This window comes from Branchiostoma lanceolatum, chromosome 5 (genome assembly GCF_035083965.1).
Source record: "Branchiostoma lanceolatum isolate klBraLanc5 chromosome 5, klBraLanc5.hap2, whole genome shotgun sequence".
NCBI classification, from domain to species: domain Eukaryota; kingdom Metazoa; phylum Chordata; class Leptocardii; order Amphioxiformes; family Branchiostomatidae; genus Branchiostoma; species Branchiostoma lanceolatum.
The window spans coordinates 19,092,535-19,109,257 of NC_089726.1; the positions used below are offsets into that span (position 1 = coordinate 19,092,535).

At 41.5% G+C, this 16,723-nt stretch overlaps 1 protein-coding gene and 6 non-coding genes across 7 annotated transcripts; all 7 read right to left on the reverse strand.

The window, feature by feature from the left end:
* Positions 1–243: 243 nt before the first annotated feature.
* Positions 244–16,552, reverse strand: LOC136435592 (N-acetylated-alpha-linked acidic dipeptidase 2-like). The gene is made up of 19 exons (XM_066429216.1): positions 16,179–16,552; positions 14,967–15,140; positions 13,723–13,843; positions 12,043–12,165; positions 10,119–10,323; positions 9,263–9,356; positions 8,797–8,892; positions 7,883–7,968; positions 6,997–7,116; positions 6,207–6,289; positions 5,789–5,852; positions 5,355–5,422; positions 4,862–4,959; positions 3,105–3,195; positions 2,312–2,564; positions 1,696–1,777; positions 1,108–1,200; positions 436–635; positions 244–317 (listed from the first exon to the last, which is right to left on the reverse strand). Exons 1-18 carry the CDS (start codon positions 16,466–16,468, stop codon positions 443–445), a joined length of 2,334 nt encoding a protein of 777 aa, XP_066285313.1. The 5' UTR covers positions 16,469–16,552; the 3' UTR covers positions 244–317; positions 436–442.
* Positions 5,538–5,608, reverse strand: Trnag-gcc (transfer RNA glycine (anticodon GCC)). The gene has a single exon. It is a non-coding gene; the product is annotated as a tRNA-Gly (tRNA).
* Positions 6,354–6,424, reverse strand: Trnag-gcc (transfer RNA glycine (anticodon GCC)). Its single transcript has one exon. It is a non-coding gene; the product is annotated as a tRNA-Gly (tRNA).
* Positions 8,962–9,032, reverse strand: Trnag-gcc (transfer RNA glycine (anticodon GCC)). Its single transcript has one exon. It is a non-coding gene; the product is annotated as a tRNA-Gly (tRNA).
* Trnag-gcc (transfer RNA glycine (anticodon GCC)) lies at positions 9,126–9,196 on the reverse strand. Its single transcript has one exon. It is a non-coding gene; the product is annotated as a tRNA-Gly (tRNA).
* Positions 10,794–10,864, reverse strand: Trnag-gcc (transfer RNA glycine (anticodon GCC)). Its single transcript has one exon. It is a non-coding gene; the product is annotated as a tRNA-Gly (tRNA).
* On the reverse strand, positions 10,954–11,024 carry Trnag-gcc (transfer RNA glycine (anticodon GCC)). The gene has a single exon. It is a non-coding gene; the product is annotated as a tRNA-Gly (tRNA).
* Positions 16,553–16,723: the final 171 nt, after the last annotated feature.

A 16,723-nucleotide genomic window follows, 5' to 3' on the forward strand; every position in this document is an offset into this window, starting at 1 on the left:
ATTGTTCAATTAAAAAGGTTTCTTGCATTAAATTATCGATTTAAAAAGGTTCTCACATTCATACATTTTTCAGTCCTAGATTTGACTGTTTCAAGTTCGTTACAATGTGTTGTTTGGCGGTTGCTGATCTGTCCTCTGGATTAAGGGAGCAGACCTCTCAAGGACGTGTTGTTCAGCAGTTTTCTCCCAAAACGAAGGCACAACTGTTCCCGTCTCGTTTCCAATTGTTGTAGACCAAGCTAGCTGTGCAAAAATATTCCTACCTTTGACTTCGTAATAGAAAACAAATTACTCCACCCCCCCCCACATTGCCCTTGCTCTGTATCTGTATAGCCGGTATAACCGCCTTCGGCGTAACACATCAGCTTTGCAGACACGCGGCACGGTAGCAGCTGGTTATATTACATTGTACGGCCTGTCACACCTAACTTCAACTTCTCCCCTATGACGTTAAATCTATTGCAATCAAAGTGTTGGCTGCTGATTGGATGGTGAATGTTATGATCGACAGCTGTTTCTGAACGTTTCGCCACGCCCCCTCTGTGTCGCCATTGTTGTTGACGGCCAGGTAGATGGCGTCACCTAGGGCAGGGAAGGTGGCTGACGAGTACAGACGGCTGGCCATGATCGTGTGCCTGCCACAAACGCGACAACGTTATTATTTACTAATAATTATCATGATAATAATAATAATGATTCGACGACGACAATAATAATAATAATAATAGTAATAATAATAATAATAATAATAATAATAACAATAATAACAATAATAACAATAATAACAATAACAATAATGATAATAATAATAATAATAATAATAATTATAATGATAATAATAATAATTATAATAATAAAGTTCTTCTACAACATTGGCAAAACCCAAAGTCATTAATGACAATTACAAAATACACATTCTGAAACTGATTCACCGACCATAATTCAATATCAACATTTATGCTCACATTCTGCAAAATCACAAAGTACATACAATTCAAAACGAGATCTGAATTCTGTTGTTTACAGTATTCATCGCAACGCAATAGAAACACTGAAAAGCCCATTGCTAGTTGAGCTATTAGAGAAAAAAATAACGCAGTAACGAACCTGTAGAATTTCCTTCCCGGTATGCCTTGCGGGTCGATGAAGGCTCTCTCCAGCTGCATCAGCTGGTCGTTGTACATCCGGGCAACAAACGGGCTGGGAGAGAGAAAAGCATCATGGGACATGTTCAACAATCTAATCTTGGCATGTAAATTTAAGACCACATTCATGTAAAAATCATAAGAATACCGTTATGATAGCCCGTAAAATCGTCATTCTAGCTAAATGAACACTACCCGGCCCAAACTCATGTCAGTTCTATCCAAGTAAGAGCTCTCTACCACCCAAAGTTATGACCTCAGTATGTCCAGAACACAAGATATCCAAACCGGAAGCTTCGTTGTAGTACCAAAGAAAGCCGCCAGTGGACCCAAAATCTGATTATTTCGTTAATGGGGTAAGTTAGACCTAACGACATACCAATTTTCATGGCAATCCATCCATAGCTTCTTGAGTTATGCTCTTCAACCATATATAGTTTACATATATACATACATACATACATACGAACATACAAACATACAAACAAATGCTACCAAAAACATAACCCTCTAGGCAAAGGTAGTACTATACTAGTAAATGGACACTTACTCCGTTATCTTCGCACCAGCAACCTCTGCATCAAATGTTTCCACCACTGTTGTGAAGTTGTTCACCGCTGATGTTAGCGAATCTGAGAGGATGGACAAAATGTTTAAAAAGTACTGCCAATGACAATGACAATGAAGAAAGAAAACCTTGCATTCTCGTCCTTTAAAGGTTAATCATTGTTGCACTGCCTTGATTACAGTACGTTTGCAGCTTTCGTTGGAAGAATGTCGGGAACGAAACGAGGGATTGTCTTTATTTAAAAAAAACAGTACCTGTAAGCAGATTTTTGAATTAGAATTAAAAAAAAAACATGATATTCTCTTTTCATATGATTGAAGTTGTTACTGTTGTATACAGCAGAAAAGGCGTCACAATAGTCCTTCATATATAACAGTTACAGCTAATGACGACTACATATCAAATAACATAAATGAAAAAAATGGAAATGCATCAAAGACGGAGCATGACCAACTGGCGTTCAAAATTCAGTATTACCTGTCTGTGTTATCAAGATAAATTTTGAGTGACGAATCTCTATGTGTAAAGGTAAAATACACACATTTACTGTATGTACAAGGCACGGAAATATTAACAACACCAATGGATTCCTCCTCACCGAGAGAGATGCCCCTCGCCGCCAGCTGACTGCCGTATCTACTCTCCAGGTCCGCCAACATCCCACCAAAGACCGCGCCGTACTCCGACAGCCGGAAGGGTAGGATGAGGGAGTCGGCCAGAGAGCGAGCTGTCTCCGCCCACAGCTGGGACATGGCCCGGTGGAACACGAAGTCCGGGTCGATAATTTTCTTCTGGAGGTGAAAAGTCGCGTACGCAGTGTGGTAGAGAGGGTAATCCCATATACCCATGGACTGTGGAGAATCAAAAAGTAAAAATGATTTACAAAAAGGATAAATAAAGCAAAGACATATTGTTTACCTTCATATAGTATTTACTCTGCTACTTTACCAGTAACCATGGTGACAACCGTCTAGTCCAGGTCATTGACCTTATTTATTTGGAGAAGAAGGAGAGGAAGAAACGGAGCAAAAACTATATGTTTCCCTTTGAGAATAAATATAATAATTAGTTTTGCAAAATATAGTTTCGACAGCATGCAAGTTACATGTAAGAAAATCAAAGGGCCCAAGAATGCAATCAAGTTGAATAAATTGATGCTTTCTAGCATATGATAGATGTCTTTTTTAACAGTACGACGTTGCAACTGAACTTGGACTGTTGAATATTGTACTTGCAATATACATATCATATTTCTCTCCAGACATACAATGTATCAACACACTTGTCTAAAGAAGCAATTTCTTTGATTAGCAACATATCTATAAGTGACTATATGCCCTTCTTGTATTCGACGGGATTAGACTGTGACGTAACAAATAAAAATGGCTGACCGTGTCCTGGAAAAACGCCAAGTCGATAGACGGTATGCCGATTCGGTGGACGAAGGGTGTGAAATCACTCCCAGATCTCGGAAGATCCACTCTGTTTACAAGAGAGAATGAGTGATTGAATGAAAGATTTTATTGCACAACGATTGCATTGGTGACAATGTATGACAATGTACAGGTAACACAAGTGACAGTTTAGGTCTAATTTTCAACTATTCTAAGTACTACACTACTACATAGAATGATAGTTGCAAGAATATTCATCAATCAGTGACTTAAAAAAAGGTTACGAGATACCAAGGAGGTATATAAAACCTCCTCGGAGATACGGACCTCCAAATTTTCGATGTCTACTTTACACTTTGATCACGAAGTGACCTAGTCTCGCGAGAACACGAGACTAGGACGAGACTTGTTCTCGCGAGACTAGGTCATTCCGTGATCAAGACGTACAGTAGACATCGAACATTTGGAGGTGCGTATCTCGTAACCTTTTTTTAAGTCACTGATTGATGAATATTCTTGTAACTGTTATCACACGTGACTGACGAATCTCTTCAAATATATCGAATGAAACCTTGAAATAAGACATTGATTACTAAACGGCACTATTGTAAACATCATATTGCATATGTCTAGGCTACTTTGCGTGCGACAGGAAAAGTACTAACAGTTCCTTTTCTGCATAGCGTTATGAATGGATTGGGCTATGTGGATAGATATGGAATCTGGACAAGATAAAGGTACATTGAAAGTATCGGTACTTGATAAGATGTCATCAAAGGACGAGGCTGAAAATGAAAGGGACAACGCTAATGCTTCAAATGTCGGTAGAAACGGAAGACTCATTGTTGTACATTACCAAATAAAAAGACGTAAAAATGAATCTGCAATTATACCATGTATAGCTAGTCTCATAGATCGATTGGCAAATAAGCCCATTCACGGTTCCGACTTCGCATGTGCAGTGTCAAATGTGAAGGCAGTTGGCTTGTAAACAGTGTTCGTCTCGACATTGTCTAGATTTGCACAACGGCCCGACGGGTTTTGTTTACGTCTCGGGGCCTTTACCTTTGACACTACACATGCGTAGTCGGAACCGTGATTGGGCTTATAGTCCTAGGTCGCATACCCAGGTCGGCTAACTCCCCTGGCATGTTAGATTTTTTTTTTGCCAATTTCGTATGCTACTATTTTTCCAGCGGCATATGAAGTCTGGTAGAGCCTAACTATATCATACAATTCTCTTGTGACGAAACAGGTGGAGGTAGCATATACAACACATTTGAAGGTTGTCAGAGGGGGGGGGGGGATTCAAACATTTTCTCGGTGGGGCCAAAGCAAAGGCCATGGGATCTTCTTATCTAATGGAGTTATACTATTCTACTCTGCCAATATACTATAATTCTTGTTTCTTTCATTGTAACTTTAATTATGTTTACTGGTTTCACAGTCACTTCTGAACCGTGAACTTATCATCAACGTGAAAAAACCCTGTTGTTATTATTTATGATTCCTTCACACAATAGTTCTGTAAATCACTTGCCACCACCGTGAAGTTCAAGTTCAGTGAAAATTTCAATTTTCCTTACACCGTGAAATTTTGCTACCGTGAAGATAAAGTGAATTACAGTATATTGACATTTGTTGCTCTTTTTTAAAGTTGCAAGTCATGGCATTTATATATCGTACGACAAGTGTGTGGAACTTGAACGATAGTTACTCAGCAAATCGATCAACTTTTGTCACATCCATCTTACCTGGGTTTTGTATCCGGGTCACCCTCAACTTCCGGTGTGCGTTTCCTCCAAACGTCATACATGGTTTTCCCTTCCGGTGCACTGACAGGCCAGGGAACCTGCATAACATTGGGTACGTGACTTGCGGGTTCGTTCAGTACAAAGGACAGTACTCTATACGAGTTTGCGTACACATACACAGATCCATGAACAGATACGGGGGGCGACACAAGTTAACTGGCACGTATGACCCGCTACTACGGTCACGTGTCTCTGACGTCACGTTACAGGAGTAGACGGATCAACCAAAAATTTGGGTAAGTCCCAAATCATTATTGTGTTGGATGTGAAGTTTAATTCCTTAGTTCATAACATATCCATTATCATGCCTGATCTGGAAAGTGTTGTTTTACGACTTACGACGTTTTGGGGTTATCATTTGCTGCGTATGTTCCAAAATTACAGGCGAATGACATGCCTACCAGCAAAGTTCGCAACCATTAGATAAACCCACCTTCTTCGCGGCTTCCAGTAATGCCGGTGCAAGTTGGGGTGACGCTCTCCCACGGAGGGAGTAGGTGGCTGTTCAGGGGAAATCGTATTACAATACTTCAGCGGTATGAAATGCTTACGGGAAACATTTAGTACGCGTATTTCGGACGCCAAATTTTTGAAAGAGACAAAATAAAAAAAAGCTTGCATCGGCCGGGAATCGAACCCGGGCCTCCCGCGTGGCAGGCGAGAATTCTACCACTGAACCACCGATGCTGACGATGATGGTAGGGTAATGTTAACTGTAAGATATATTATTTACATTTGAGCCCCAAACTTTTTAAACAGATATCATAAGTTATATGGCCATCAGGAAATCTTACAAAATGTTTTACAATAGATGAAATAACAATGGATGATATAGAAAGATGGATAGGAAGTTGATGTTTTACTAACCTCTTACAGCCATGTCCACGTTCAAGTACGCCACAGCTCGCTCTGTTAGAATCTTACCGAAATCCTGTATAAGAAAAAGATGATTATATGACCATGAACCACGTTGTAGCTAATCTAATCTAAATGCAACATAAAATACTTCATTGTTTCAAAGAAAAACAGAAAGAATGTCGATGTACTCTAGTGGTGAAGAAGAAATAGGAAGAAACGTATACAAGTATATGCGCTTTCGTAGATTCAAGTACGCATGTGCAGTGTCAAAGGTGAAGACCCCTGGCTTGTAAACAGTTCTGTCTCGACCATTGTCTAGATTTGCAGGACATCGCCCAGACGGGTTTTGTTTACGTCTCTTGGGCCTTCACCTTTGACACCGCGCATGCGTACTCGATGTGCGAAAGCGTATATTGACGTGACCTACTTCGACCCATTCGAACGACCCGTGAACTCCATATTCTTCAGCATCCCAGCTGCAAAACACGAGTGATCGTCTGGGGCGCCACCCTGCGGATTTGAAAGGCAAGTCACAAACAGAAGCGGCTAAAGGAATGATGAGTTCAAAAACTCTTGCATCGGCCGGGAATCGAACCCGGGCCTCCCGCGTGGCAGGCGAGAATTCTACCACTGAACCACCGATGCCGATATAATATGTTCATCATGCTCACGTCAGATACTGACTTATACCATAACCTTAGATATAGTATTGTTAAGAATACGTAACTATACAGCTGATGAGCATTGACATCGCCGCCATGTTGTTAGAACTGATGATAGATACAAAATGGCGTCATTAAAACACACGGGCGATCATTCTACGAAAAAAGGACGGAATATACTCATTTTTATGATATCTTTTTTAGAAGCAAATAGCAGGCATGAAAGAGAAGTGGGAAATCAAATACGTTAATGAAGGTTGGGAAATCAATATTTCATGACAGCCTCACATAATGACTTGATTACGAAAGTCCAGAACGACAAAGCAAACAGCCTATGCTGAGGTCTGTAAGCACACAGCCTATGCGGAGGTCTGTGAGCACCTCTTTTGAGGCCCCTGAGTACCTCTGTTGAGGCCTGTGAGCACCTCTTTTGAGGCCTGTGAGCTTTGTTGTTCTGGGCTTTCGTACTAGTCACATTTCTTTAACCAACCAACATGGCGAACACGTAATCACGTAACTCATAACCACGTGACAGCTAACCAATCAAAAGGTTACCTCTTTTCACCATTGCTCCGAACGCGTGGCTAACCTCCAGAAAGGAGCTGGTACCACTGCTAGGGTCAACTCCGCCAAGGTTCCATGCGTCACGATGGTTGCCTAGCAACACATAACGGTCTGGAACAGAGAGTAACGAATGGGTACAAACTATAAAGATCGTTTTCATCGATGTCACTTGGTTAAGTCTAAATGAAACACAGCTGTTCAATGAAAAAACAAATAAAGTTCTCAAATTTACATAATGCTGATAACTGGATGCATCAAATGTTACTGTAAAATCAGTTAAGTTCGCGTGGTTTTCATTTCGCGTTAAGAAGAAAATGGAGTTTTCGCGATGGTTTTAAGTTTGCGGCAGCGCTATAGTCACATACTGCTACAGTATTGGATAAAAATGTTTGCGGTGGTTATAAGTTTGGGGTGAAACGGTCGCCGCGAAAACCACGAACATAAAACCACCGCGAACATTTCTGCATTTACAGTATATTGTCCAGGTAACGGTCTAAACCTGTATGACACGAAATCATGGTGTTCGGGGCCATAACACTTCCCCAAAGGGCCGCTAGGAGCGCAATTTAGTCAGACTAGTTGTATAGCTATCACTGTTCGGCTAAATACACATCAAAAACATAGAGTCTATGTTTTTAATGTGTATTAAGATCATAGAGATACAGATATCTAACTGACATGCAGGCACTTCCTCATTGGTCGATTCTCTAATTACCGTGTAATAATTGGTTGAATTGCTAATTGTGATGGACAGTTAGGACCAGACTATTCTTTGCCACACTGGCCTCGTTTTCATTCTATCATGTCCGCCGCGTGAGAAAGGTGTATGTTGACTCTTTCCGTACATGTACCTCCATGAGGTGTGGCTCTATCTCACCTGGCTCCACGCGACCCCGGATGACCCCGATGACGTTGTGAATGGGCCTCACCTGACGGTTGACGTTAACATTCAGCCGGACTTTCCTAAACAAGATTTTTGTAATGAAAACAATATGAACTAGAGTTAAGTATTTGTGCTACATATACTTCAGGTTTGCTATATTGTTTTAGCGACTACGGGGCCTTTTTATAAACATGAATTGGTATTGAATTTTTTTATTATTTGAGTTGAATGTGTGATAGTTGTGTGCCGATTTGTTTAGAAAAAGAGAGCACGCTAGCGACCCCAAAAAATAACCCTCCCAATGAAATGGTATGGCGACCTTGTGACGTCACAATTCAAGATGGCGGCCACCTTATATGCCAACGGATCCAACAAAGGTTTTGCTACGCAAACTTGTAAAAACCCCAGGGGTTACTGTTTCTGTGCTTGTGTGATCGCACCTATAGCTTCAGGTCCTTTGATGGACTTGTGTGAATTATGGTATATGGGTTGCTATTCAAGTCCCAAAGAAACATGGCAATATTTTGCCCCCTAGCTGTATATTCAAGTACTATAGCATTGCAGGCCGATACCGCCATCTTGAAAGCATGGACAGCTGGTCAATCGTCCCCGACGTATGACCCCCTTATGGAAGGGAGATAGCTAGGGTTATGGCATAAAGAAATTCGCAAAAACTCTAAATTTATAGATCTTCGATTTCTTGTTGCCACTGTTTGTGAATGTATTGTTGACGGATATCACTTGAAAGCGTTACTGAGTCACATCATCAATGCACCAGGATGTAGCAACACAAGCATCTATATATATTAGAGAACTTTCCAGTGCAGTACATCTATATATATTTATGCGTATGTTATATCTATATATATTTATGCACATGTTATCAGACCAAGCACGGGCACACACACCGCGCTCGTCCCGATGCCTGCAGTCCCGGTCCAAGCCGGTAGGTGATGTTGAGACCACCTCTCCAGGAGGACGGAGCGTCCGGTCCTCCCATTGCACTTTGTGGAATAAAAGGAGGAATATATGATGAAGAAAAATTCTCTACTAAGGTAAAATGAAAACATAATTGCATCGGCCGGGAATCGAACCGGGGCCTCCCGCGTGGCAGGCGAGAATTCTACCACTGAACCACCGATGCTACGGATAAATCATTAAGCTGTATTAAATTTTCACGAGAAACATGTAGTACAATCATTTGAGACGCAAAAGTTTTGAACGAGACAAAAACGTTTGCATCGGCCGGGAATCGAACCCGGGCCTCCCGCGTGGCAGGCGAGAATTCTACCACTGAACCACCGATGCGATTCACATGTAATGTCTGAAACAGAAAAACTCGATTATCCATCACAATCATTGCTGATTAAATACCTGAGGAGGTGCCACGCGTCGTTATACCCTATGGGGTACGCCGGGATGGTGGGTAGGGGTTCACTCTCACTTTCATTCAACCGGAACATGTAATCTACGTCGAGAGAGGTAGACAATTTTTCATCGTTTTATCAAACTTCCTGTTGTTATAACTTCTCTTATCAAGCATTCTGTACTGTTATCTAAGCACATCGACTGGTGATGATGACTGTCATCTAAATAAAGACCAATGCATTGTTGCTGTTGTATACGATGTATTGTTATATAATGAATTGCTTTTCGAAAGTTGATTATTCTAAATTTTGACAACAAACTAATACATTGTAGATAAAAAATTAACGCAAAGAAGAACTATCATGTCATCGTCATCATATCAACCCATTGAGCTGGATTTTCTATTGAGACATAATCAATCACGTATCTTATAGCACAATACTAAACTTTCTTCCAACACGAAGGTATACACGGATAAAATTTTAACGACCACTGTCGCCTTCTTCAGGATCAATAATGATCAATCACTTCCGAGCGTAAACTCGTGGGAGTTACAGACACGTGACTTTATTGACACGTGACTTTACGGTTACGTGACGTCAGTAAATGGTCAAACGAGCCACGAAGTTTATAACGTCGACCGTCCCTGTTTATGCTAGGGTCACATTTCAAATCCGGGGCCCGACCGGGCAGTATTTGGGAACGAAAAGTATGATATAGAAGACAACAAAAACACAAAACGTACCCAAAATTGACATAAACTTTGATTTTTTGTTTCCGCAAACAGCCCGGCGGGGTCCCAGTTAGGAAATGTGACCCTAGCATAAGTGATGGCTGGAGTGGCCTGAACACGTGCACGTACCTTTTGCAGGGTAACCTGGTGTTAGCGGTTCCCCCTGCCCTCCCCCTGTGTAGAGGTAATGTCCCCTCTGCACTGCCGTACCCGGGCCGAACCACCCCTCGGGGTACACCGGCCGGCCGCTAGCTTCGGGGCCGGTCCCTACCGTGTCCGCGGGGTCCGAGTACACGATCAGGCCGATGGCACCCCGTACCTGGCAACGTCTCAACTACGAGGGACAAACACCAAATGAAAGTTACTCAAGCAACTGGACTTTTGGAAACGGTTAGACATTTCAAATATCTGTATTTGTATTTATATAGCCGGTATAACCGCCCTTCGGCGTAACATTCCAGCTAATTTGACACTGAAGAAGATTTGTCGGTCAGCAGTTTTTAGTCATTATCCCCACGAACTATGAATTGATATGTAAATAAAGTAAAGACAATTGTAGATAGTCCAAAAGGATGAAAAATACATACAAATTTAAGCCAGGGTTAATGTAACTGAGACAACTAAGATAATAGCTTCCGTTGTTGTAGTACAGAAGCTAAAGCTAGTTCGCGGGCATGCCTGGGTCCTAGGTGCCAGACAGTTCGACTCGCAGCCCTCATACCCTGGGAGAACGTGTAAGTACAAATAACCCTTCAGGACTACCGCATATGTAGCATGTGAGACACAAAAGTTTGAAAAAAAACTTGCATCGGCCGGGAATCGAACACGGGCCTCCCGCGTGGCAGGCGAGAATTCTACCACTGAACCACCGATGCCGACGATGTGGACATTCTGTGCTTATTTCGTAACAAGCATTTAGCACGCTTATTTTATACGCAAAAGTGTTGATGAAAAACAAAATTGATGCATCGGCCGGGAATCCAACCCGGGCCTCCCGCGTGGCAGGCGAGAATTCTACCACTGAACCACCGATGCCGCCTTGATTAGTATTCTAGCTGTATCAAATTTGTTAGGAGAAACATGCAGTACATATATTTCTGACGCAAAATCTTTGAAAGAAAATTCTCTCCGGAGCCGGAGTCGAACACAAACGACCGTGCACGCTTTGTTTAAAACCTGTTTCCATTCAAAATGAAAATATCATCTATTTTAGCCGAATTAAGTGAAGCATAACGCCGTAAATTCAAGAAACTTGACATGTATGGCGTTTGAAGTCTATGGAGACTATGATGTATTTGGTGTCCGCCATGTTGTTTCGTTAAAGATGCTTGCCATGCAAGCCGACATGGTAGCGACGGTTATACCGTGATATATTCATAGTCTATAGATTGTCCCTATTTGCAGTTTAAATCTTAAAGCAAGAACAAATAGAACAATGTTGTTTCGTTAAAAATGCGTGCCAAGCCAACATGGTAGCGACCGTTACATCGTGAAATATTTATAAATTGTCCCAATCTGCAGTTTAAAACTTTAAGCAATTACAGTAAGAGCAATGTGATTTTTCGATGCAGCACTGTAAATGCATTTAAGTTCACGTGATTTTTATTTGGCGTTACCATGACGTAAGCATTGTCGGCCATGTTGGATGGTTAAACCTAGCACGTCAGCACTATGTGGTAATTAGCGTATATGGTAATTAGCCTGCCATTTAAACCTACTATAGCTGCCGGACCTCTTTCGTTTTCTTCGGTCAACGTTGCATCGGAATAACAGCCGTCGCATAAGACATGTCTTAATGACACAACTAAATGAACATATATATACGATGCAGCACTGTAAATGCATTTAAGTTCACGTGATTTTTATTTGGCGCTGAGGTGAAACTGGAGTGTTTGCGGTGGTTTTAAGTTTGCGGCAGTGCTATAGTCACATACTGCTACAGCATTGAACAAGAATTTTCGCGGTGGCTTTAAGTTTGCGGTGAAAGGGCGAAAACCTCGAACATAAAGCCACCGCGAACATTTCTGCATTTACAGTATCTTTGTTCCCGTACCTTTCTGCCCCTTGCTGTCTTCCCGTACCGAGCAATGATGATTTTCCCTGCCACCGTGATGTTCATGGTCTCCAGGCGGGTGAAGTCCGACGTCCTGCCGTAGTTTACGTAAACCAAGTCACCCTAGAAAGACGACGACAAAATTTTAGTTTAAAGGCAACCAAAGCAATATTAGGGCAAAAAATGGATATAGAAAATAATGCTGAAATTTTCATGCTAGTGACATTTATTAACATTGTTTAGCACATTTGCGTAATAACTTCACATTTTGAACATTTCAAAACTGCTCAAAATCGTGCCGTAAGATGATCCCCTTAGTTTCGCGAGCCTACAAAAACTCCGGCCACGACTTAGTTCTCACATCACAACAACGTCGTATTTTTGCATCAAGGACGTTGCTATACATTGTGATAGTGTTGTTTGAACCAATCATGTATAGAGATGACTAATCAAATTGACTTTCAAAATCCAGGTTTGGGGCCCTAATATTGCTTGGGTTTCTTTTAAGACATATAGTTGTCAAGACACAGAAACTGTGCTTCTACTCATCTTTGAAATGATGTTTGCACTCACGTGACCATGACGTAAGCATTGTCGGCCATGTTGGATGGTTAAACCTAGCACGTCGGCATAACGTAAGGCGTACATGGTAATTAGCCTTCTATTTAAACCTACTATAGCTGCCGAGCCTCTTTTGGTCTGTTTGGTTGACGTTGCATCGGAGTAATAGCCGTTGCATAAGATATGTCTTTGGACACAGCTAAATGAACATATATATATGTACGATATATCAACCTTAGATGCGGAAACATGACCTTAAACGCTTAAACCTCGAAGTTGCCAGGTGAACTTGAATTTGTTCATGTTATGAAAATTGTGTAATCAACACATTATGGATATGAAAATTTGTCCAAGTCGTTCTGTATACTTTCTGAAAACATTCCTTGTGAAAATTGTCTCTGGTACTATTTTCTCTCACTAGCTTTCTTGGCCTTCATTTTCTGTAGTTGCCTCATCTGTAATCAACCAATTTGTATTCTTTTTCACCGAAGCAACTGTTTAAAACCCCGTTATCGTTCCCAGTTGTCTCCCTACACCCCTTTTACTTCTAGCCTCCACCAGGCCTTCCTACGGGGGTATGGATCGTAGAATTCGGCAAAAAAGGGAATAATTGGCCAGTACAGCCTGCCCACGGTATGGTATTTATTTCCTAGCCCCCGTTGCAGACCCCGGCTGTTTTCTTTTCAAAGTTAAATTTTCATTATTACATTGCCTTTTTTTTCTTATGGCTGGCCGAGAAGGATTCGGAATAATAAAACTAACTTGAAAAAGAAAACAACCGGACGGAGTCTTCAACGGAAGCTATATTTTTCCCCTGCTTGCACATGAAACCCTCTGGTGGCCAAACTTCCCAAGCAAATATTATGTCTATAGAGCTGGAACCGCGGCACGCTGGCGGCGTCGCTGCGTCCTAAATAGGATTTGTGTTACCCTTGACTTTATAATGGGAATGTCATTCAAAACATACAAGTATAACCAAAAAGACCAAAAAAACACAAAGCTTAAAAAGATTCGTTTTTTGTCGATGAAATTCGTTGAGTGCTTTGTCAACTCAACATGCCGCAGCGACGCCGCCAGTGTGCCGCGGGTGCAATGAGACTGTAGAGACTACTACTTTACCTCGACGATTCCCGAGGGGGAGTATGCGGCGAAGGGCGGCACCACACTGGAGATGTTCGCCGGGGGATCCAGATCTAAACTCGGTTCACGAGGGGCTGTTCTGAACACCTCATCGTCGTTGCTGCAGTAAAAACAAACTGCAAGCTGTAACTATTTAATTTAGCAACTGAACCAATCGATATTACTAACAGTTATAGCGAGGTCCGTTTTAATGACGTCATTTGGTCACGTGATTACACCAAGAAAGCTACTCATGCAGACTTGCTATAATACATCAAAATAAATTTTGATTATTGCAGATTCAAAAAATTCATGGTAGCTCTGCTCCGGTCCCTGGTGGTACAAAAATTGGTCCTGGCCCATGGACTATTATAGTTGACATGGACTGTTATATTTGACAGCAAGCTAGCAATGAAAGATAAACAATATAATCGTCTGCAAATATAAGCTTACGCCTATTCGCATCAAAACTACAACTCTTTTTTTGAAGGGAGGGGCATTTTAACGAGACTGCAACAGACCTGATTGCCATAAGATTAAAAAGACAGGATAGATTTTAACATCGCCAAACTGTACTTACTTTGACACTTGCACAATTCAATTGCGTTGTACACGACGTATGTGAATTAGTCTTTGAATGGCTGTTTGAATTTGCTTTAAAGGAGTCCTAAAGTCCAGAGGGGGGAGTTGTTTTGCAAAAGATGATAAATTTAGGAAGTAGAAATGAATACTTTTTAACAGTATACGATGACTTCCGAAAAAAGCATTCAGTATTAGACTGAATTCCCCAGGTAACCGTCTATTTTCAAATTAAACAATCTAAGCTTATGACTTAACACAGTATGCCTGACAAGGCCTGGCAAAAGTCACAGGTTACAGAAAGCACGTCAGAGGCGATACAAAAACTCGCCTTGTTTTGTGTTCTTTTATATCTTATTAACAACTGGCCTTCTTATCGTGCTTATAAATGCCAAAAATATTCACGATGATGAAAGTGTGTATACGTATAGGGAATACATGGGTCGGGTTTGTAGGGGTTTAGCGAGTATCATATTGTTTCAAAAAACACACCCTGTGTAATTCACCACAAGCGTACTTCTGTAAAAAGTCAGCTGATTATGTATTCATTGATACATAATCTAGTGGAAAATATTAACCCCTTTGGGACTCCTTTAAATGATACGTATACCCTCCAAGCTACTGAAAACGATCAAGGGACAAGTCAATATTTAGGCAATACTTACCTATCGAGAAGAGCGACGTAGCTGGGTTTGTCCGGATCAGGGTACGAGAGCAGAACGTGATACGGGGCAACGTGAGCGGTGTCCAACCCCTGCTCCAACCACGTCTGTCTCACGTACTCGGCGAGGGCGTAACTTCCCTCAGTTCCCGCTAGGTGGGGCTTTTCAGTCAACTTCCTGGGGAAAATAATGGAATCCGTTCTTCAAGTGATATACATCGAATCCCCTGACACCACCGATGTTGTGCGCTTGGGAAAGGCACTTTACACGACTTTCTTCACTCCACCCAGGTGTAGAAATGGGTTTCTTGTTCTCTGTACGTGGCACTGTTGAAACAAGTTATGAAAAACTTGAGTGCAGTGCCACGTCGTCCTTGTCTGTCCAAAAACGACGTAAAAAAAGTGATATACATACTCTCCAAGCAGATGTTTCGGTGCAAGATTTTGACTTCCCAGCTTCTTTGACAGTCACCTATAATGCTGAGTTGGATGAGCAGCCAGAAAAAAAATTTAAACCAAACATCTGCTTGGAGATATGATAAACAGCTAGGTAGAGCCTCTATGGATAGATGGGTTACCGGAAAAATTAGCTTATTGGAGACGTTTTAAGATATTTGCGCTCATTTTCAACCATAACATGGTGCAATCATGACATTCTTACATTTTTTTCGGTAGCTTGCCATAACAATGCCTTGACGAGAAAGCAAAATGCTTTGCTGGGCCGTAACTTGTAACCATGGTGAGAGCATTGTCGCATAGTCGAAGCAGTGGTATTTCCGGCTTTATTTTCGTGTGCAATTTCAATGTGCGAACGGATGTGTATAAAAAATAACCTTTAAATTTATATTCACACTTTTATTTTCGTGCCGCAAAGTGTCACAGTTTTTGCTTTCCTTGTATAAACAGAGAGACACCTTTGTATATACAGAAACACAGCTGTGTTATTAATGATTTACCCCAAGCATATTTACATGCATGTCAACAGCCGCTAACACTAAACCTACCACCGACAAGGGCTAGCGACAATCTTTCAGCGATTTTTTCTGTCACAAGACAGACAAACTTTGTACGACATGTAGACGACTGTGCCAAGAATTTTGTGCAAGTCATGAAGCTGTCGTAGGACGAATGAGTCATGCACGAATACAGCTAGGATCTATCTTTCAACCTTTGTAGGACTAGTAGCGAACTTTAGATAATTAAGATTCATTCATACCTTAGGTATCCTTCAATCCGAGCTGGGTCGACCTCGGACATCAGTGCCTCGGGTACCCAGCTTTCCCCCTCGGTCAGGAGTCCCTCGAAGCCGGCCTCCTCCGAAGCCCGGCCGCCACTCCGTGAGAAGAACCCGATAAGAACGCCGACAACTAGTCCGAAAACCACACACACCACGGCTAGAAGGAAAACCTTGCACCGAGGACTCATGGTGCTGTCTTCGGAACCATCCTTGAATCGTACAGGATCGTCGGATTTATACTCGCTTTCTTTCAGTTGAATATCTTCCATTTTCTTTGAGGAAGGTTTGTCACCGAAATAAGGTCGATAGATTCTTGACACAATGCATGAACTGGTAGTCACGTTATTCAACTTTGAACTTTGAACTTATGGAACGTGTGCGGATATAGGATTACATGAAATGGCACATACATAAGAAGAAACCAACTAATGATAATTATGATTTGCTTGATACAAGTGTTACATACGTTTTCTATTGAAATAAACAACAGTAGTGATAATTAGAATAATAACCATCAAAACAAC

Coding starts and splice junctions, on each gene's coding strand:
- LOC136435592 (XM_066429216.1), bottom strand. CDS start 16,468: ATGGAAGATATTCAACTGAAAGAAAGCGAGTATAAATCCGACGATCCT. Junction 1,778..2,311: donor GGCGAGGGGCATCTCTCTCG/GTGAGGAGGAAT, acceptor CCATCCTCTCAG/ATTCGCTAACATCAGCGGTG. Junction 636..1,107: donor CCGGGAAGGAAATTCTACAG/GTTCGTTACTGC, acceptor CGTTTGTGGCAG/GCACACGATCATGGCCAGCC.